This window comes from Mirounga angustirostris, unplaced genomic scaffold (assembly GCF_029215605.1).
Source record: "Mirounga angustirostris isolate CCGP_5_RB_7025 unplaced genomic scaffold, mMirAng1.0.hap1 SCAF_10, whole genome shotgun sequence".
Lineage (NCBI taxonomy): Eukaryota > Metazoa > Chordata > Mammalia > Carnivora > Phocidae > Mirounga > Mirounga angustirostris.
Window position 1 is genome coordinate 50,228,298 of NW_026991718.1, and position 21,882 is coordinate 50,250,179.

The 21,882-nt window shown below is 60.2% G+C and overlaps 1 protein-coding gene across 1 annotated transcript; it reads left to right on the forward strand.

Moving 5' to 3' along the window:
- Positions 1–275: 275 nt before the first annotated feature.
- LOC123851182 (cytochrome P450 26B1) lies at positions 276–20,461 on the forward strand. Its single transcript, XM_045884786.3, has 6 exons — positions 276–1,528; positions 5,094–5,318; positions 14,040–14,315; positions 14,590–14,745; positions 16,226–16,510; positions 16,897–20,461. The coding sequence occupies exons 1-6, from the start codon at positions 1,325–1,327 to the stop codon at positions 17,287–17,289; spliced, it is 1,539 nt and encodes a 512-aa protein (XP_045740742.1). The 5' UTR covers positions 276–1,324; the 3' UTR covers positions 17,290–20,461.
- The last annotated feature ends 1,421 nt before the right edge of the window (positions 20,462–21,882 follow it).

Genomic DNA, 21,882 nt, shown 5'->3' on the forward strand with positions numbered 1-21,882 from the left:
AAGAGGAGGCGAGAGGTGAACTGAGTTTGATCCTGCGGCGGCTACAAGTGGGTCCCCGGCGGGCGGCGGGCGGCGGGCGGCCGGGGCGGGGCGGGAGGCCGGCGGGCGCTCACACGCTCCGGCCGCCGGCCTCTCACCACGCCTCCGGCTTTGTGAGCGCGGGGGGGCGGGGGGGAAGTTGGGGGTGGGGTGGGGTGGGGTGGGGTGGGGGTGGGGTGGGGGGGCGGGCTGGCGGGGCGCCCACGGCGCAGCCTCCCGCCTCTATATAAACACACGCATCGCCTCGCTTTGGACTCAAATTCACATTGAGAGAAGCTTTTAAAACCACCAGCCCTGAAATCCTGCCTCCTGCTTTTCCCCCTCTTTCATTCCTTTTGCCTCCCTTTCTTTTTTCCCCCTTTCTTCCCCCAGCAGCAACTCCAGAGCCGAGAGACCGCGTCCCGGGACGGATTGCCTTTTCTTAATTGATACAATAGCCCAGCTCGGGTTTTCACCTCCTCCCCCAACCCCACCCCGCCTCACCCCGCCCGCCCGCCCGCCGCCGCCGCCGCCGCCCCAGCGCCCGCCCGGGGCTCTGTCGCCCGCCGCGTCCCGTCCCGGCTGCGGTCCGCCGGCTTCGCACCCGCGCTCCGGCCGCCGCGCTCGCCGCGCCGCCTCGCCCGCCGCGCCCGCCGCGCCCGCCTCGGGGGGTGCAGCGGCGGCTCTGCGGCTCGGGAGCGCCGCCCGGGGCAGCCCGGGGACGCTAGGCTCGGGCCTCTCCACTCGCCGCAGCCGGGGAGCCTTCCCCCTCACCCCTAAAGTTTCTGGGTTCGTTGGAATTTTTGGATTCAGATTTTTTTTCCTTTTTTTTTTTCCACCTAGGAGTTTGAGGGGAAAACTTTTGACAAATCGATCGCACTTTCTCTCCGCTAGCTCTTACGAGAGAGGCTCCCGCTGGACTAAGTTTTCCAAAGTTTTCCGAGTGTGATGGTTGCGGGGAGAGCTAATCCACCAGCTTGATTCACCGCTTCATCTCACCACCCCTCGAGCATCCCCTAAGCCCGCTATAAGGGAACAAACAAACAAACAAGCAAACAAAGTTACACCCCGAGTCGCCTCGTGTCTCTTCTCTCTCTTCTTTTAGGCAATTTTTTCCCTCCCTCTCTCCGCTCCCCTCGCAGCCTCACTCCCCTTCCCTCGGCCCCTTCCTCCTTCTCCGTTTCGGCTGGAGGTGCCAGGACCCCCGGCCGCAGCCTCCCCTCCCCCGCCGCTCGCGTCCCTTCTCATCCGGCCCTCCCCTCCCCCGCCGCGGCCGGCACAGCCAATCCCCCGAGCGGCCGCCAACATGCTCTTTGAGGGCTTGGAGATGGTGTCGGCGCTGGCCACCCTCGCCGCGTGCCTGGTGTCGGTGACGCTGCTGCTGGCCGTGTCGCAGCAGCTGTGGCAGCTGCGCTGGGCTGCCACCCGCGACAAGAGCTGCAAGCTGCCCATCCCCAAGGGCTCCATGGGCTTCCCGCTCATCGGAGAGACCGGCCACTGGCTGCTACAGGTAAGGGTGCGCTCGCCCCGCGGCTCTCCGGGGTCCGCTAGCGGCGAGCGCCGGGCAGTTGGAGCGGCGGGCCGGCCAGGGGGCGCCGGGAGCCTGAAGGCACGGATCCCCGCCCCGCCCCTTCCCTCCTCTTTGCCGGTGCAGCCCGGGCTTGCCCTGCCCGCCTGCGGCGTGGTTCGGAGCCCACCGGCGCCGGGTGCGCAAATTCTGGGGGCTGATAGGAGAAGTCCCCGGACTCGAGAGGGCTCCCAAGACTGACTTTTCCCGGTCGCGGGCGACCCAGCAGGGGTGCGTGGACCGTCCGGGGGGGCTCCCCGCGCGAGGCGAGCCGGAGGGGGTGTCGGGTCGTGAGCAGTTTTCGCCTCCCCTTCGCGCTCCAGACCCCTGTCGCCGTCGGCTTCCGGGGCTTTGGAGGTGTCACTGGGACCCGAAAACTGAGCCGGGGAGAGGAAGGAGCCAATGACAGCCAGAATTGCCCTTTTAGACCCCGCTGTGTTCCCGCCGCGTCGTCGGCTGCGCTAGGTACAACTGCCCTGGTCCACAGTCCAACAAAGTGTGTGTATTTAGTGGTGGGGAAGGAAGGAGGTAACCCAAGGAAGGTGAGAAGCCCGAGACCCGAGGGTTCTTGGCTTTTAAGGAAAAGGGTCTATTTACTTATTGGGTGGGGACACTTGAGCAGGGGAGAGAAACTTGGGATTGGTGTATGAGATCCGAAGAGTGTGTGTGTGTGTGTGTGTGTGTGTGTGTGTGTGTGTTGCTAGACGCCACACAGCAGCATACTGCTGGTGATAATGGGGGTGGGTGCGTCGGAGACCAGACCCAGGTAAGTAATGGGGGGATTAACCTGGAATTAACCTCGTCAAGTGCTAGACAAACGCTTTTGCAACTTGATATACACCAGGTTTTTTTCTTTTTGGGGTGGGGGGAGCCTCTGGTTAACTGCGGGAGGTGTGTTGTGTTCGGGTGAACATCCGTGTTTGTCCGGAGGATGCTGATGGGAGTTAAGAGAAGGATGAATGTCTGAAGACAACGCCGGCAAGGGTGAGGTGAGGCGGTAGGCGACGGCACAGACCTGTGGGTTTAGAAGTGCGAAAAGCATGGCTTGAAATTAATAGACGCGTGCAGTCCGCGAGCGCACACACATACACCATGCCCGGCCCCGCCCCGCGGCAAGTGACAGCGGAGCGGGGGCGGGGAGGGGGGCGTGCGGTTCCTCCGCGATGTGGTCTTCCCAAGTCCCAGAATCGGCCCATCTCTTTTGGGGATGCTCAAAGAGTGGGGTGGGGTTCGCTTTAATCAATGGGGCTACCCTCCATAAAGAAATCCCCAGAGCCTCTTCCATGCCACCACACTTAAAGAGTTAACTGCGGCGGTGGTCTAGGCTTTTGGCCGAGAATTTAGGAAATAAAGTAACTCACACGGGCATCAGCTCCCGTCTCCTTAGAGCCAATCTGCGGAATCCGTGGTCTGTCGCCCCTCCCCCCCCTTTCCTGACCTTTCTCTGCTACCCCGAATGTCCCCCTGACCTTTTCTCCGAATCCCACAAGGGCCCCTGGGGCTCCGTGTGCAACCCGCACTGAAGTTGGGGAAAGGGAACCAGGCCTACGCCTCCCCTTCCATCAGCCCGCGGGGCCCTAGACTCTGCCGTGGGAGGGAAATGGGGGATGCCTGTAGAAGAGCGCTGAAGGGGTTAATGGGAGCCCTCTGAATCCCAGCTTTATTTTTTTGGAGTCATTTATCAGATTTTACGGGGGGACCTCCAAGGGCTCTCCGTTTCCACCGTGCGCCATCTAAACAGAGCCTAGGGCTAAAAATACAACATTTTTGTATAAATTGGACTCGCGGCCCGAGCGGCCGCCCCTATGAAAGTCCTCTTTGTGAAGACGGTGGAAACGGCGGACAAATAACTCTTTATTAATGCCACAAAAAACGCACTTTAATTATAGTTAGGCAGATCAGAGGCGGGAGGGGGACGGCGGGAGAGAGGCGGCGGCGACCTCGGAAAATTCACAACCCAACTTTTGTGTCGAAAGAAAAGAAAAACAGAAGAAAAGAAGAAGAGGAGAGACGGAGAGTCAGACGGAGCGAGGGAGAAGGGTATAGCAGACGGAGGGAGGGAATCCCGCTCCTCAACCCCCCCCCTTGGTCGCACCTCCACCCTCGCCTAGATTTCTCTTAAAGGGGTAGACGCTGTCTAGAGCTGCGGCAGGGTGGGGAGGAGGGCTCTCTCCGACCGGCCAACCTGCGAGTGGGGTGGCGTCCCCGCGGCCCAGCCCCCCGTCTTGGAGGCGCGGGCGATCTGGGCTTGCTCCCTGTCGCGCGCCGGGGCCGGAGGCGCATGTGGAAAAGTGATTAGGGCTCCGGGTTCTGCAGAGTCACTTTTCGGCAGTGCTGGGGTGTGTACACATTTAGCTGGAGAATACTTTTCCGTAGAAGAAAGGAAAGTGAGGAGAGGGACCAACCGGTGAAAGGGGATGCCGAGGTGTCCCTGCGGGGGTGCATGACTCCGCAGGTCTGGAGTCCGCATCCGCACGTCGTCGGCCGCCAAGCGAGAGTGCCGGACAGGTGGCGCCCCTCCCCTTCGCACCCGGTGCTGCCCTGGCGGGAGAAGGGTTAACGCGGGGTGGGGTGGCGAGCGCCTACGTCAAAGGTGAGCCGGACGCCCCTGCCCCCGCCCCTCGGAGGTCCCCTCGGTTTCCGGTACCCGCGCGGGGGCCCGCTCAGACAGCTCCTCTGCGCGCGGGGCCGGGGCCGGGGCTGGGGCCGGGGCCGGGGCCGGGGCCTAGCCATCCTGGGCGCGCGCCGTCGCTGCCGCCGCCGGGGATCCGGTTACCTGTGACGGCCGCCCCGCCCTGCCCCGCCCCGCGGGAAGCGCCTTCCTCCAAGCTCGCGTTCCAAACTCCAGGGCGGCGACGAAAATCCTTCTCAGTTATTCCCAGGGCAGATTGCATTAGGAAAATTGCGGCTCTCGGCCCCGTGACCCTACTTTACAGATCCCTCAGAGGGCCGCCGGGTCCCTTCGCGGCCCACCCCTGAGAACGGAGGAAACCCCAACCCCCTTCTGTAGTGACTGCCTCCGGGCACCGACCGCTCACCGCTATAAATAATCTTTGGCCTGCGGCCACCCCGCGGGGTCTCGCCAGCCCGTGGCCGGGAGCCTGGAAATATTTATTCCGAGAGGCTCCGGAGCGTGAGGCGGGGGAGCGAGGGGGAGGGGAGCGGAGGCTCTAGCTTCGGGTCCAGGTCCCGCCATCCGGGATACCTTTTTCCTCCCGCAAGTCATTACCAAAAAACACCCTCCCGACGGGTGCCCCGGGCCTCCCGCCTTCTTGCATTATTTATTATCCTCTAGGCCCTACTTCCCAGTACTTGTGCATGCTATGAAAAATAAAACCTTCGTGCGTGTTTGTGTGTGTGTGTTGGGGGGGGGGGTTGGGGGGACAGGGGACTGGCGGCCCGGGCGGGATCCTCCGTTCCTCCCCCACGGGCCCTCCGGGCTGGGCCTCCGGGACATCCCATCTGGAGATGTACGCCCTGAGAGAGGTCTCTTCCCTGGTTCCCGCAGGGTTCCGGCTTCCAGTCGTCGCGGAGGGAGAAGTATGGCAACGTGTTCAAAACGCACTTGCTGGGGCGGCCGCTGATCCGCGTGACAGGCGCAGAAAACGTGCGCAAGATCCTCATGGGCGAGCACCACCTCGTGAGCACTGAGTGGCCACGCAGCACGCGCATGCTGCTGGGCCCGAACGCGGTGGCCAACTGCATTGGCGACATCCACCGCAATAAGCGCAAGGTAAGAGCTCTCTCTGGGCGAAGCGCCCCGCAACCCTGCTCTGACCCTCTTCTTCCGTGCACCCGTCTCGGGTGTAAGGAGTTTGCGGAGCCCCGGGGACTCCCCCACCCGAATCTGCGCCTTCATTTGCACACCATGCTAGACGATCCCACAGTTTCGTGCCTAGACTGCTGCGGTCCGGGATCTAGAGCCTGCAGGCCTCCCCCGAGTCTGCCCGTTTGTCGGTCGGCTGTGCCGTTCCCACTACCGGGGCCCATCGGTGGCTGTTGCGGGGAGGTGGTATGGACAGAGCTCGAACACGCAGGGAGTACGGCGTCCAACGCCGGTCCTCGCGTGCTCCACAAAACCGAGAAATAAAAGGGCAGATGGTGGTCCATGCTCCCCTTTTCGCCCGGTTTCCCTCTGGAATCCCGAGGACTGGAGACGGATCTTTGGAAAACCAAACCTAGCCTTTTTGCCACTGGTTGCTTAAGGGCGACGCGGGCAGGCGCAGGGAGCGGAGCACCTTGTGCGCGACAGTAGCAAGGCCTCGTCTGGGCGGGGGTAGGGTGGGGTGGGGTGGGGTGGGGTGGGATGAAATTTGGGCCACGGCCGCACAGGTCTGGATGGTGGAGGAAGGCGAAGGGTGGGAGAGCAGCGGCGGCGCTGCGAGGGATCAAAGCGCACCTCCCCCCTCCCATAAAGAGGAAGAGAAAGTGGGTGTTTATCCTGTGGATTTCCCGAGCGCCTGGAAGAGGCGCGGAGGAGGAGGCGAGCCAGCGCGCACGGAGCGAGCCGAGCCTCCCCGCCCCCTCACAGGGCCGCGCCGCCGCCGCGGCGGCACCGAGCGCGGGCGGCACGTGCTGTTTGAACTGCAGTAACCCGAAAGCTGAGCCGCGGGCGGGCGGGGCGGCGGCCCGCCGGCTTAAAACGGCCAGGGACGGGACGCTGCACGACCTCCCCTCCCTCCCTGTTTTCCATTGGGTCAGAGGGCTCATCCAGGTTTAAAACCGTAAGGAAAGAGAGAGGCAGCCTCTGATCTTCCAGGAGCAGTGGCAGAGTCTGGGAGCGGGGCGGGGGGGCGGGGGGGTGGTGAGCCGCCCCCTCCAGCAGAAGTCTAAGTGAAGAGGTCTTTGTGAACGTAGGAATTAATCTTGTAGTATTTGATGTCTTTTGAACTGCCTGCGAAGAGTAGTTTTCCATAGCAGACAAAAGGAGGCAAATCTGTTGGAGGAGACAACCCCCTCCCCGTAAAGCACGGATTTCAGGGACTGGAAAGGGGCTTCTAGGGTAGTCTCCCCCATGTGCCTCACTAGAGCGGGAAGCAGCTGACAGGCCCAGGGGGCAGAGGGGAAGTGGCTGGGAGGGGGCTATGGGCTCGGCAACGGCGGCTTATAACATGTGCTGGACGCTGTTTTTTCTCAGTCTTTAGGACTCCACCCAAAGCCTGTTCTGAAGAGTGAGGAGACAGCCTGAGACTCAGAAACCCAGCTCCAGGGACTATGTCTGCTTCCTCATTTTATCTTTATAGAGGCGTTGACAAGAAAACAGTCATTGTCCCCTTCTCACAGAAGGGGACACTGAGGCTTGGAGAGTTTGAGAGACTTGAACCAGGTCAGGAAGCAAAGAAAGGGCAGGACAGGGCATGCAACACAGGCATCCATGGGAAGAGTTGTTTCTGGGCCACCAAGCAGAGCCTTACTTAGTCCTGCCCACCTAGGCTTGCCAGAGCTGGCCGTGGGGGTGGGGAGGAGGTGCTGGGAGGAACAGGAAGGCTGGATCAGGACCTGCTGTGGCCTCGTGGTTCCACCTGCCCTGTGCCTGACTTGACTGTGGGCCTCCAGGTGGGGAGGGCCCACCTGGAAAGTCCCAAGGTTTTGGCCCACATTGTCCATTTGGGAGGAGGGAAGGAGACGACACAGAGGACGCTACCGGAGGAATGCGGCAGGGAGAGATGGGGACGGGCAGGGGTGGGGGCCGAAACAGAGCCGCGGAAGAGTCATCGATGGTCTCCCTCTTTGGGGCACCCTATCCTCTGGCTCCTAGGGGATAAGAGGTGGCCAGAAAGCAGTTCATCCTGAGAGAGGCTTGGGAACCCAGTGCAGGGGCCCTCTCTTTGTGCGTATAATGTGTGCTTGCTATGTGCCATGTGTCTGGGGCCTGTGGGAAAGGGGTGCACAAAAGGGCCCTTCCCCCCACATCTCGCTGATTCATGTTCCATCAGCTTGGGTTTACTGAACCAAATTGAAGGCTTTGGGTGAGGCAGAGCCAGAGGTGGGACAGTGGTCGACCTTGCCTCAAGAAGTAGAGTCCAGCTGGAGGGATGAGAAGAGAATAATCAGGGGCTTGTTTTGGTCCTGGAGAAAATGGCCAGTGTGCTGGACCCCAGTGCCCAGTGGACCCAGCCTGGCCAGGGTCGGGGGTGTGCCACGCACACTGCTTTATCCAGTCCACACTGCAGTCAGGGACCTGGCTGGTGAGCAGGCTGCTGGGCCAGGCCTGGGCCTGGTTAGGATGTACTCACAGGAAGTAAGGCCCAGGTGTGCTGAGGCCTGACTGGCGGGAGAACTAGGAGCGTCACTGTTTCCATTGGGGCTGGTGGCCCACCCCTTCTCTGGGAGGTCTGACCAGATGTGCTGGGAAGGGGCTTCTTACAGCCATCGCTGAACTCCAGGTGTTTGCCCCTCCTGTCCTGGTGGTCTAGGGCCAAGATGCCTGGAGTTGCCAGGAAGAAAATCCAGAAAGTCTGCCCAGTCTAACAGAATCCTCTTGGGAAGCCAGGCCCCTGTCCCTGTAGCCACTACCTCAGACTCTGTCCCTTCTCTTTTGTAACCTTCCCTCCCCCAGGGGCCTGGGGTGTCTCTGATTAATGGGGGAGGGATGTCATCCTTCTTTGTGTATGCGGAGGCTGGGGTATTGCCCTAGAAGGAGTGTGGTAGGGAAGAGTGGGGGGAGGTTGTCAGAGACACAGAGGAGGAGTGTGGGGGGGTAGTTCTGGAAGCTCCAGCGCACAGTCCCACACCCCAGAATCAGGCATTTCCTCTTTTCCTTTGGAGATAGGGAGGGCCAGCAGCTTCAGGGGACCTCAGACTGTAGCCCTCCCAAAACTTGGAGAGCATCCCAGAGGATGCACTTAGTCCTGGATTCCTGGTGTCCTAGAGCCTCCAGGCATGGCTCTCTTGCCCTTCCAACCCAGACTCCTGGCTACAGGGACTTCTGTAGCTAAGGCGAAGGTGGGGGAACAGCTCCCCAGGCTTTGGAGGTAGGATGAAGAAGCCCTGTCTACCTACATACCACCCCTCACGGACCTGGCCTTTGGACCCTGTCCCAGGTAGGAGTGGAGGGCAGGCTCAGGATCACTGCACTTCTCTCAGAAACCCTGTCCGTCCTGCAGTTTGTGTTGGGCTACAGAGTCTAGGAAGTGCTTCAGCAGGAGGGCAGAGCCAGGAGGGTTTGGGGGACTTCAGGGAGGCCAACCCAGACCGGCTCTTGATGGCCTTGGGACCAGTGCACAGCCTCGGGCTGCAAAGTCTCCCCGGGCTCAGCTCAGGGCAGCAGCTCTCACCTGCGTTAGGAAGGGGGGTGGCCCCGCCAGGCAGCCCTGCTCCTGAGAGCTCTGTCCCAGCTCCCTGGCGTAGGCACACAGCCTTTGTTCTGCCAGCCCAAGAAGTCCTTCACTCAAAAGTTACTGTAGCACCAGTCAGTGCGTGCAGGGGCCGCTGAGGGGGTGGGAGGCAGGAGCGGATCTCTCTGAAGGTCAGTGTGGGAGGGAGCCCACAGCCAGCCAGCCGCCAGAGCGCCTGAGAGTGGGTGCCTCCCTCCACTCGCCCTGTGCCAGGCAGTGGCCGGGTCTGGCCGGGCCTAGGGTCCGTCTCCTCCCTTTTCCCTCCTTTCTCTGTCCTCCCAGGGCAGGGAGGGGTCCGAGGCTGTGATGCTGATGCGTCTGCGCACTCTTCCAGCCTTGGGAGACAATTCTGGCCTTGACAGAGAGTGGGCAGGCTTGGCTGGGGTCTGCTCTGGCCCTGAGCCCCCTGTGCCGACCATTGTATCCATTCAGGCTGCCCAGGCGGAAGGGCCGGGGTTGGGGGTGTGCCTCCAGGGGTGGGACATGCTGCAGCAGGGACAGAGCAGCCAGAACAGCTGGCCTTCTCCTGGGAAGAAACTTGGCCATAAAGAAGGGTGCCCTTAGGGTTCTTGGATAAATTCAGAGCCCCCAGGACGGGTAGAGGGTGGATCAGTGGGGCTTGGAGTGGTGGGAGTTGGGGTTCGGGGCCATTGGTGGGTATGGCCAGTCATGGCCTGGACTGCGACATCAGGAGGACCCTTCCCCCCTTGGGCCTCCGTTTTCTGAGGGGGTTTTACTCTGGCTGGAAGAGGGATGAGTGTCTGGGCAGACCTAACCTTTCAGATTCTGGAGCTCAGCAGGTATCTGCCAGCACGGCCTTCCCTCCCCGACCACGTGCTTTTGTCCCGGGTGGAAGAGTTAGGGGAGACAGAGCTAGAGTAAAGTGGGGGACAGGCGCTCTGTTGCTGTAGGTGCTGGGAAGCCAGAAGCGGGCACAGGCCAGAGGGTCTGGGCCGGCCCTTCCCAGCCAGAGTGGCTGAGTGGGGATTGGCTTGGGAGGCAGCCCGGGTGAAGCCAAGGCCTGGTGGAAATGGCAGGCATCTGGGAAGATGACGTCCGCTCTCGCCCTCCGCCTTCCTTGAGTATAAGGTACACACCTTGGCGTCACCCGTGGCCCCGGCGCTGCCTGCGCTCTGTTGCCCTTTCCACTCGGTAGGCCGGGGCTCCGGTGGCTTGGCTCGGCGGGTAGCCTGCCCCAGCCCCGCCCTCCAGGGCAGCCGCTTCCATTCCTCCCGGTCTGAGTCACCGGCCCAAGCAGTAGGTTCCCTCCTGCTCTTCCCACTCCCGAGGCTGCCTGTCCAGAGGCTGTCTGTCCATCTGCTCATCCATAGGCACCAGCTGCGGAGGGAGAGGGTATCTGGCCGAGCGGGTCAGCACGCAGGGCTCTGGGGCTCCAGCGAGCCGCTCTCCTCCCAAGGGCGAGGTGTGCGAGGCAGGAGGGGGAAGCCTTTGTAGAAACAGTTATGGAGAATTTGAGCCTTGACAAGCCCCCTGGTGCCCCACCGCCTCCCATTCAGGGTTGAGAGAGAACCAGGATGTGGGCCCTTGCGCCAGGCGCTTTGCTGGAGAACCCCATGGGGGTGATGGAGGGTTTCCAAGCGCAGCCTTCAAGGCGGGAGGCCAGCCCGCCCTGCCTCTGTGCCTGGGAGTTCCCGGTCCGCCCGTGACGCTCTGCCTTCTCTCTCCGGGCACCAGCCCTGGTGGGAAGTCCATACCTGCTGCCCCCTCTGCAGGGCTTTGCCTGGGCCAGAGCTGGTTCCCGATGACCTTTGTCCAACGTTCTTGGCTCACTTTTGGGAATTCCTAGGGAAGCCCCAGAGGGAAACAAAGCAGCCCTGGCTCCTATTACAACTGTGGTCAGGGCGGACGGCTCTGGGGGCTGGGAACCCTTCCTCTCTTCACACTGAGCAGCTCTGCTGGGCACTTGCCCATGTGCCCGAGTCCTGACCCCGCCCGCTTGCCCGACGTGGCCCAGGCCTCCCTCTGCCCTGGCCAGCACCTCCGCCTCCTCCTGGCCTTTGTGGTGGGTGGTGGTTTCTGGGCTGCCTTGGCGGTGGGAAGTGCCCTCGTTGTTAATCCTGGGCACCAACCCAGGGATGAGGACCTGGCGTTTTCCTGATGCCTGGGAGGCCCTGATGACTGGGGAACAGCTGGGCTGGAAGCAGGGGCACGGCCTGGGTGAACTCTGAGCAAAGTCCCTTGACTCCGCATGCTTGCCACCTGACCATATGCTTCTCATATGGTCATTTTCTCCGCTTCAGGGGGGCTCTGAGAGGAATCATGGGTAGGACAGCTAGGTGAAAGGGACCCAAGAACATCCAGTCCGCTTATGAAACCAGTGGGGAAGCTGAGCCCCAGGGAGGACAGTGACCTGTTGGCTGCCACTGGTGAGTTCAGGGGCTGGGTCAAGATAAGAGCCTTTTCAGAAGCCCCAGCCCAGAGGCCGCAGGTGCAAGGTGGCAGAGAGCTTCCTGGGGTCATTCCAGCTCCTTCTCAGGACCCCTGACTGCCTAGAGGTGACGCGTGGATCCCCCCACCATTGGAACCCATCTGCTCAGTCCCAGGTTCCCCTTGGTCTTCCTGCCCTCCTTGGACCCAAGGCTTGAGAAGGAGCAATTCAGCTGGCCATCACTAGAGGGCGCAGGGAATGTAACCTTTGGGGCAGGGCAGGGCAGGGCCTGTGGGTGGGTCAAGTCTGGCCCCTCCACAGAGTGCAGTGGGGGTCCTCAGAGACCCTCTGTTGGTAACCCTGGGATGCCCCCTCCTGAGCCACTGTAGCCTGCATGGAGTGTATGCGTGTGGGGGGGGTGGGTGCCTAGTAGGCCCCAGGGGACTCGCGCATTGCCAGATTCTGGGCTCTTTTGAGGGGACGGCATCTACTTTGGGATACCTAGATATTGGCGGTTGTGTGCTCTGTACCTTGAAAAGAGCCACAGAGGTCACCTCATTCAACATCACCATCTCATAGGTGAGGAAGCTGAGGCTGGAGGGCGTGACTTGGCCATGGTGGCGCAGTAAGCTGGTGCATGATCCAGGGTTAAAACTCAGGTCTCTGGGCGCCCAGCCTGCCTTTTCCCACCATGCCGCTGCCCTTTAGAGCCTAGCTGGCTGTGACTTTGACCAGTCTAGGTCTGAGTGGCCTCCACCCCGTTGTCCCCTCCACATGCCCACCTCTGGGCTTGGGTCTCCTGTTTGCGGGAGGTGGGGGGGACCCTGGCCACGCCGTCCCCCATGCCCTCCCTGACAGTACTCCTCAGTCGGCCCTGGGCTGATTGGCTCTAGGCCAGGTGTGGCCTCCCTATCTCTGCCTGGCCCTACCTCCAGTCTCCCCATTGAGGCCTGGGAGCCACAGAGTATCTTTCTGCCTCCCCGATGAACACCTTACTGTTTTGTAAGGGCCCTTGGTTGGCCAGCATTGGGCTCTGGGGACAGGGCCCCATTCCCACCCCATTAGACTCTGATCAGGAGCTGAACTTGGAATCCTAAGGACACCAGGGTGGGCGGGGGGGGGGGGGGGGTGGCGCTGAGGCAGAGAGCACTGCCTGTATCCATAACCCTCTGAAGGGAGGGGGCAGCTGAAGTCTCCCTTGGATGTTCCTGGGACCCCCACAGCTGAGTAAGGTGTGAGTGACCCATTCAGACCTGGGCTGCCCTTGGCCACTTCCCATCCTTCTACATTTCAGCTGTCCCTTAATAGCAGGAGCAGCCCCAAACAGTGCTGGCTTCTCTGCCCCTCACTGGCCTCCTTCCCTCCCTCCGTCTGCCCACCGGGAATTTGGGAATGAAAGTGCTATTGTGAATGCCTGGCTGGGCCACTGAAGGGCCAGCACTGTTATTTCTGCAAACCAGCCCTCCCATTAGCCATGCAGGGCTGAGGCCAGGAAAATGTTACCTTTTCCTCCTCGAGCTGACTGCAGGGGAAATTCTCACATTTACAGTTTGTGCGGTGGTTGTGTTTGGGGGACAGGAGGGGAGGGTGAGCGCGTGTGTGTGGTTTGCGGGGGGCCAGGGTAGGGGAGCCAGAGGAGTATGCGTCTCCTTCCTCTCTGCTGTCTCTCCCCTCTCTGCCTTCCCCAGTGACCTTTCCCTCGGTATTGGTGGGGGTGCCCCTCTTCTGCTCCGGACCCTGGGGGGGGATAGAGGATGTTGGTTGAGTGAGTTGCAAAGGTATCAGTAAATAAACTCACATCCTCCCCTCTCCTGTGGGCCATGGGCAGCAGCGTGAAACTGCGTGCTGGGCCATTTGGGTAGGGAGGGGGCAGGAGGGGGTTACTGAGGAAGCAGGAGGATGGAAAGCAAGAGAAGGTGGAAATAGGGACTCATTGGCTACTTAAAATGGACCAGGGAGATGCAAGGAATTAAAAGGGCTTCCATTGGGCATTGTGATCTTTTGGGGGTGGAAAACCTTGCCCCCATTCCCCCGCCTCCAGACTCAGCCACACTGAAGACATTTTGATGGCATAGCTATTAACAGATTCCTTAGGATCTCCACCCATTAGGTGTTTCCCAGGGACTGAGAGAAATTTGGTGGGGGGGGGGGGAAGGGGGGTCTCAGGAAGTCCTGCTTGCTGTGTAGCCTCAGACTCTCTTGTTCTTCCATCAGTGGAGACAAGCCACCTACTGCTTTCCGCCTCTTCCTTGTCCAGTCCATGCATCTGTGTTCCACTCTTCCCAGGCACTTCTGCCTGGGAATTTGGGAATGGGTCCCTGCAGTGGAGGGGTCAGCTCCTGTGTAGACCTACTAGCAGCTGGACTGCCTAGTACCCGGGGCTTTGCCACTGTGTGGAGCTCATGCTTTCCTGGGGCTCAGGAAAGGAGAGGACAGCTCAGATCTCCCATGAGTGACATGGAAGGTCCCGCCTTGGAACAAAAGTGCCCAGGAACTGTGCTTTACTCCTATCCTTCCCCTGCCTCTGCCCCAAGGCACAGGCAGTAGGAGGGGGTGTGGAGTAGGGGCGCCAGCGAGGGTTTGTGTCTGGAGGTGGAAAGTGGGGCTCGGTTGGAGTGAGCACCTGGCATCTCTGTGACCGCAGTCCTGGGTGCATGCTGCGGTGGGGGCCTGTGGGAGTGTGTGGGCAGGCGCAAGCCCCTCCAGCCAACTGCCCCCTGCCCTCCAGGTCTTCTCCAAGATCTTCAGTCATGAGGCCCTGCAGAGCTACCTGCCCAAGATCCAGCTGGTGATCCAGGACACGCTTCGTGCCTGGAGCAGCCGCCCCGAGGCCATCAACGTGTACCAGGAGACGCAGAAGCTCACCTTCCGCATGGCCATCCGTGTGCTGCTGGGCTTCAGCATCCCTGAAGAGGACCTTGGCCACCTCTTCGAAGTCTACCAGCAGTTTGTGGAGAACGTCTTCTCCCTGCCCGTCGACTTGCCTTTCAGCGGTTACCGGCGGGTGAGCACCCAGGGCCTGGGAGGAGAGGAGATGGGCATCCACGAGCCCACTTTGGGGGAGAGGCTGACTGACCACTCAGTCACTCACCGGTCACACAGACAGAGGGTAGGTGTCAGCAGAAGGGCGGGGGTGGAGTCTTCACCCGCCGGTCTCAGCAGCTTAGATGGGAAGTTCTCAGAGGAGTCCCTTCCCTGCCCCTCCCGGCCTTGGGAGGGGGCTTTTGGTGAGCCTACCCTTCCTCTTTGGTGACCAGCTGGCCCCCTTCTCCCCCCAGGGCATTCAGGCACGGCAGATCTTGCAGAAGGGCCTGGAAAAGGCGATCCGGGAGAAGCTGCAGTGCACCCAGGGCAAGGACTACTCGGATGCACTGGACATCCTCATCGAGAGCAGCAAGGAGCACGGCAAGGAGATGACCATGCAGGAGCTGAAGGTGGGGACGGCCTCCCCAGTGGGTGGCATGAGCACCCCGGGTTCTCTTTCTGCCCATCCTGCTCCCCTCCCCCAGGGACCATCTCTGAGGGGCTGTGGTGGCCACCACTGCCCGGGGCTGGAGGACTCAACCGGAAAAGAGGCTGTATCCCGGCCTGCTTAGTGTGGGTGCTGTGATGGGGAGGACGAGAAGCGGCCACTATGGGTGGGGCTGCCCAGTCCTGGGAGTGAGTGGGTCACCACAGCAGCTGGGCTCCACACTCTCCATCCCACCCGCCCTCTCTTCTACCATTTAGATAAAGATGCCGAAATTTGGCCTCTAGAAACCTTGGGACAGACTTGGTGTCAGTGGCTTTGTGGGCCCCCTCACCCCCTTCCACCCCCAATAGTCACCATTTCGGTGCATTTCATGGTCCCCAGAAGGGCAGCCTCAGCCCTTGGGGAGGAGCAGGGAGATTTCGACCTAACTCTGGTCTCCTCCGCCCCCACCAGCCTATTAAAGCCAGTGGCACTTATACTCTCTCCCCGCCTGCAGGCACTGATTAAGCCCAGCTGGGCTGCCAGCGCCCGGACTGTCCACACCGGGCCCCAAGAAGGACTTACTGCCCACCCCTTTGTAGGGTGGGTATACCACCTGAGGAGGGATTCATTAACTCATCCTTGTCTAGACTCTGCCGCCCCGCGTGCCTGCCAGGTGCCCGTGGGGGCTGACCGCAGACTTCTCCATCCCCCCGTCTGTGCTTACCCCTAGTCTGACTCCGGCTTTCCCCCTGCTGAGCCAGTAGGAGCTCCAATGACCTTCCCCTTTCACAAGAAGTATTAGGTGGTGCCATGGCAAGTCAGGGACCCTGGTTCCTTCCTTCTCTGGGCCTTCATTTGCAAAAATACAGGCTTCAGAACGAGCTGACCTGCTGGGACCTTCCCCTGGGGCTCCCACTGCCCAGGTGTCTTGCTCCCCTGAGAACCTGGGCGGGGTCTGAGTCTTCTGGGGACCCCCTCCCCTCAGCCTTCTCACTGCCATCCCACCACAGGTCCCCATGGCTGTGGGCCCAGGTTGCCTCCCCAACCCCGTCCAAGCTCCTGACCTCCCACCAGATGTCCTGGGATGGAGGAAGGGGCTGGGGCTGCCAGCTGGAACGCCCAGGGGCAGACCCACCCTCCTCACCCGCACAGGGCCTGGCTCCTTGGGATTTGTTCTTCTCCTTCTGGGAGCTCACTGCACTGATGAGGCCTGCTCAGGCTGGCTCTGGAATCCGGCAGCGAGTGAGGAGCAGCCCTACCCCAAGGGACTTCCAGGCTAGTGCCTCTGCCCTGGGCTGTGGCAGCTATGTCGCCTGCCCAGCCGGGGGACCGGCCCCGTGACCTGTGTCCATCGTGACCTGAAGGCCACAGCAACGTGAGGCCCAGAGGCAGGGCGCAGCTAGATGACCTCGGGGCACGGGGTGGGGGAGCTGAACCTGGCTCCCCTCTTGCCGCTGCAGGACGGGACCCTGGAGCTGATCTTCGCAGCTTATGCCACCACGGCCAGCGCCAGCACGTCGCTCATCATGCAGCTGCTGAAGCACCCGGCCGTGCTGGAGAAGCTGCGCGAGGAGCTGCGGGCCCAGGGCATCCTGCACAGCGGCGGCTGCCCTTGCGAGGGCACGCTGCGCCTTGACACTCTCAGCGGGCTCCACTACCTGGACTGTGTCATCAAGGAGGTCATGCGCCTTTTCACACCCATTTCTGGTGGCTACCGTACCGTGCTGCAGACCTTCGAGCTCGATGTGAGGCTGGGCCCAGCGGGGCTGGGGCTTCGGGGACCCGTGGGAACACCGCCTGGGGGGTGGGCACTGGCCGATGGGAAGGACCGGCCTTCCTGTCGGGGTGCCTCTGTCAGATGGGAGAGACCCTGCCCCAAATGCTGGGTCAGATGAAGCCGACCAGGCTGTCATATGGGAAGTTGCTTGTGGACGTCTGTAAACAAGAGACGGGACTGACACGCTGTGGGGGGATGCTGGCCAGGACTGGGGGACCACAGCTGGAGGGAGGGTGCTCTCTAGAAACATCTGGGCTGGGGGGCTGGCAGGCAGGAAGTCCTTGGCCCTCTCAGACCTCCTCTGGCTCTCACCTCACCACCTTACTCTACCCCTGCCCCCCATCTTGCCTCCAGGGTTTCCAGATCCCCAAAGGCTGGAGTGTCATGTACAGCATCCGGGACACCCACGACACGGCGCCCGTGTTCAAGGACGTGAACGTGTTCGATCCGGACCGCTTTGGTCAGGCCCGGAGTGAAGACAAGGAGGGCCGCTTCCATTACCTCCCGTTTGGCGGCGGAGTCCGCACCTGCCTGGGCAAGCATCTGGCCAAGCTGTTCCTGAAGGTTCTGGCGGTAGAGCTGGCCAGCACGAGCCGCTTTGAGCTGGCCACCAGGACCTTCCCCCGCATCACCTTGGTCCCTGTCCTGCACCCCGTGGATGGCCTCAGTGTCAAGTTCTTTGGCCTGGACTCTAACCAGAACAAGATCCTGCCAGAGACGGAGGCCATGCTGAGTGCCACAGTCTAACTGCGCCTAGTCTGTACCCCCACCTCGGCCCAGCCAGGCCTGGGGGTGGGTGGTGGTGGTGGGAGGCACCAGAAGGGTCGAAACCTGTGTGTGGGAGGGGGCGGGCACCTGGGGCAGGGGGAGTGGCCCCCCCATACCTTGCCCTCCCCTGTCCCCCCCCCCCCCGCCCCGGCAAACCCTACCCAAAGCCAGAAAGGCCCCATCCTTCCAGGGGGCCGGGGGAGGGAAGGACCCTTTTCCTGGCTCCTACTTCTGTCCCAGTCCCTCCAGTTCCCACCGGCTTAGCTCCTGGGAAGTGGCAGGGCGGGGTGCTCCGCATGCCCATTTCAGTGTTAACCGTCAGTGGCTCAGCTGCAGCATTTGCTTGTGATGCTCCGAACTGGTCCCGCTTCTCCATTGCTTTTGCACCCTTTTTAGTCTGAGGGCAGGTGGTTGATGTGGGGGAGGGAGGAAAAGAGGGGCCCCCTTTGGCTCTCAATTCAGCACCCCCCCCTCCTGCTTTGACTCACGCGGGTGGAGTGCCCCTCCTTGTGTGGCCGTCAAAGAACAGCATCCTGGGTAACAGAACACAAGTGCCCTTTGGTGGGGTGGGGGGCTGCAAGCAGCCTGAAGGGGCCCCACCCTTCTGCCCGTTTGGACATTTGAAATTACCTATTGCTGCTACTTTTTCTCTCTTCTGACCTTGGGGCAAAGGAGCCCCAGGCCCTGTCCTCCCAGCATCCTCCCTGGTGGCCCTGGGCATGCGCACTGACATCCCCACCTTCCCACCAGGCAGCCTTGAGCCCATCCTGCTCCCCTGTTACACACACGCCCAAGGCCTTTGGCTCACGGGCTGTACCCCTGCCCCCCCACCTTCTCCCCAGCCCCCCATATTTATTCACTGATATAACCGAATCTTGGTGTTCCTGGGGACTGGAACAAGCCTCTCGCTGTCCCCTAGCCTCTGTCCCAGCTGTCCAGGGCAGGACTTCTGCGAATGACGCTGTCCCCCACCCCCCACTCCTAGGCTCCAGACCCCCTGTGGGCTCATCCTCAGAGCCTCACTCCCCGGGTGAAGTCCCGTGCCTCTGCCTTTGCCCTCGGTGGAGATGGGGAAATGGCCCACTGCCTCCCTCCCTGCTCTGTCAAAAGCCCTGATCATGTGAGGATTTGGAGGCCGCCATAAGCTCCTGCTTGGCCACTGTTCACCCCGGTGCCCCCCCCCACTCCTGCTAGTGAGCATGGGGAAGTATACGGGTTCTTTCTTCTGACAGGGAGCAAGGGCCTCTGCCGTCCCTCCCTTGACCTTCACCCTTGGCCCTTTGCCCTTGGAAAGATGTCCTTGAAGTCCTTCCCACCTCGATGCCACTGTCTGCTTAGCCCAGCTCAGGGGTGTGGGCACAAGATGAAAGCAAGGGGAGGTGAGCATAGGAGGCAGCCCTTTGGCTGCGCTGACTCGGGTCCTCTGCTGTGGTCTCGAGGCAGCTGCCGGGGGGGCTGCAGAGCTGAGGAGGAGGGTATGTGCGATTTGTCAGAAGTGATTTGGTGGAAAACGGGCCGGTCAGGGGATGACTGGGGGAAAGAAGAGTAGCTCCTGCCACTGGCATTTTGAGTGTTGGCAATTTGGGATGCCTCCCGGGGATGATCTGGGGGTCTTTGGTGAGTCTCCAAGTGATTTTGTCTGTTTTCAGATTTTTCTTTGCTTTCTCTGTTTCTCTATTGGCTTTTGATGTTATAAAAGCAATGACTCCTCTTCACAAGAAAATCAAAAACACACAGAAGAGTGCAGGATACCAAACTCTCCAGTCCTTCTCCATAGCAGTGACCACCGTGGGCAGCTGCGTGGCCCCCTCCATGGTGCTCAGTGGGAGGACCACAGCCCCCCCCCCGACCCTGCTCACACCCCCACGTGGTAGGCTTTAGGGGAATGGGCTCCTGCCTGACGACTGCTCTGTAACCCCTGTTCTCAAGTGTTTTGTTTGGTTCCTACTTTTCCACTACTAAAGAATCCGTGCAGAACAGATATCATTGGCAAAAAGACATTTTTTAAAAATTAGCAAAACCTCTCAATCCACCCTGTACAACACACACACACACACACACACATTCTGAAAAACAGGCAAACATGTGTAAAGACTCATCAAAGCTTGCAAAAGAGCTGCTTGGTGCACCAGAATTTGTTACCCATAATAAAAGCCCAGTGTCTGGAGGGTTCATGCCCCTTCAAGCTGCTGCAGCCTGCCCTAAATCAATCGTTTTTTGACTGAATATCTACGAAGGCAGTAAGTGCTACTCCAGACAAGAAGCCCACCAGGCCTGGCCCTGGTGGGGCGGCGGGGAGGGGGGGCGGCTGGCAGGCTCTGGGAGGCACCTTCTGTTGGGGTGACCAGCCTGGGAGGGGCCGAGGGAAAGGCTGAGGGGGTCCCTGTGAGGAGGAAGGAAGGATTATTTGCCCCGCTGGGTCTCAAAGGCAACAAGAAGAGAACTGAAAGATGCTCTTGACTCTTGACTGGCTGACAGGAGGCTCCAGTGTTGAAATGTGGCCGTCTCTCGTCTCTGTCCAGCCGTGCCTGTGTGTTTGTGTGCCGTCACAGAACCAGTGGTGTTAGATGGGTTCATTTCCTCACGTACCATTCCTAACTCGTGTAACTTGACACTAAAAAGACAAAAACCCCACAACACTCTTCCTGCCACGGGCTTGCAGATTGAAGCACTTTCGATGTTGGGCGCTGGCATTTGTGATCTGGGCACCATTCTGACCCTGCCCAGCTCACTATAATATTATTTTATACACAAAACTTTTTTTTTCCTAAATGTTATAATTTTGTGTCTGTCTTTATAAACTATTATAAGTACTATTTTTGTTATAATTCAAAATAGATATTTAGTATAAAGTTTTTGCTGTTAAATATTTGTTATTTAGTAAAATATGAATTTTTTTCTCTATTGTAAACATGGTTCAAAATATTAATATGTTTTTATCACAGTTGTTTTAATATTGAAAAAGCACTTGTGTGTTCTGTTTTGATATGAAACTGGTGCCGTGTGAGTGTTTTGGCTGTCATGTGGTTTTAATCTGTATATAATATTCCATGTTGCATATTAAAAAAAAATGAATGTTGTGCATTTTGTGATCTTGGAAATACTCAACCTGGCTCTTTTATAGGCTTCCATAATAAACCGTGGGGACTCACCCTTGTTTGGCTGTCTGGTTTCTGTCTTCTGCGCATCACTGTAAGGGGCCTCCCGGCCACCCGCATTCCCTTCCGCGATGGCCACCTGTCAGGCGGGAAATTCTTCCCCACAAGGCTTGTCCTATGAGACACACCCACCGTTCCTTGTGCGTAGACGCAGAGAAGTCCGTGGCAGTGCCCTGCGAGTAGTAGGTTCCCCTGGGTGGGTGGGAGGCGGCGTGTTAACTGTCTGGCCACTGGTCCCCGAGACCTGTTGGGGGATGGGGCAGCTGGGAGCCGGCTCCGCTAGCCCAGGGTGGCCATGACTAGCTAGGCCAGGCGGCTAGGTGCTGGATGAGGTGACCCAGTGCTGAGGGCCTGTCCTCAGAGTCCATCTTGTTTACTTGAGCAAGGACACTGATATCCATCGCCACGTGGCCAACTGGGGAGCAGAGTCCAGTTCTCCTGACTTCTAGCCTCGTGCTCCATGAGGCACTTCTCAAAGCCTATTACATGGGTGTTGCAGGAGCAAATAGGTTCCCTGATCAAATAAGTTTGGGAAAAGGCTTAAGTAGAGCTGGGCAGCTTCCTTCACCACAGGACTTCCCAGGACCTTGAGCCCGAGGATGGGAGCGCCCAGGGGCTGCACGGTGTAGATTGTGTCGTGGAGCTCCCCAAGCCCATTTGACGACCGAACCCATGTCCTCTTTCCTGTTTATCACACTCTGTGAAAAGGTGCTCTGCAGCCTGGCTCACAGAGGCCAGAGGTAAGGCCAGCGAAGGGCATGACATCCGGTGCAGGGACAAGGACCATCCAGGGTGGTTTCCAGGACTGAGGGGCCAGGGGTGGGGAGAGAGGGCCTCACAGTGCCCAGGCTGGTCCCGCCCTCGGCAGTGCCCAGTCCCCTCCCCACAGCCTGGGGAGGGACCCCCTCCTTCCCAGTTGGCCTGAGAAAGGCCTTTTTTTTTTTTGCGGCTGCAGCGTTGTTTATTTGTTTGTTTGGGGTTTTTTGGATCCCGTGAGTTAGACCCAGCTTCAGTTCAGAGTCCTCAGGCCCAGACAGGGATGCAGGGCCCCTCCCCACCTGGCTACATGGGCACAGAGCCTGGCCACCCTGAAAAGAGTCACCAACATCTCCTGAACCACACCGCCGCCGCCAGGGCAGGACGCTCAGCAAGCCCTGTCCGCTGCATCCTTTGCCCCAGGCCATCCGTCTTGCTCTTCCCTCGCCCTTCCCCGCTGGGCTGAGGTCTGCCCTCCCCGAGTCTTAACCTCCACCTGGGGAGGGGGAGAGCAGGGGGAGTCCCCTGTTTTCCATAAGCTAAAGCAGAGTCTTCGAGTGGCAGCGACTCTCCCATGGCCACACAGAAGCAAAGCGTAGGGTAGTCCCTGACCCAGAATCACCCGGAACATGGCTTCGTGGGGCTCCCTCCCACAGAG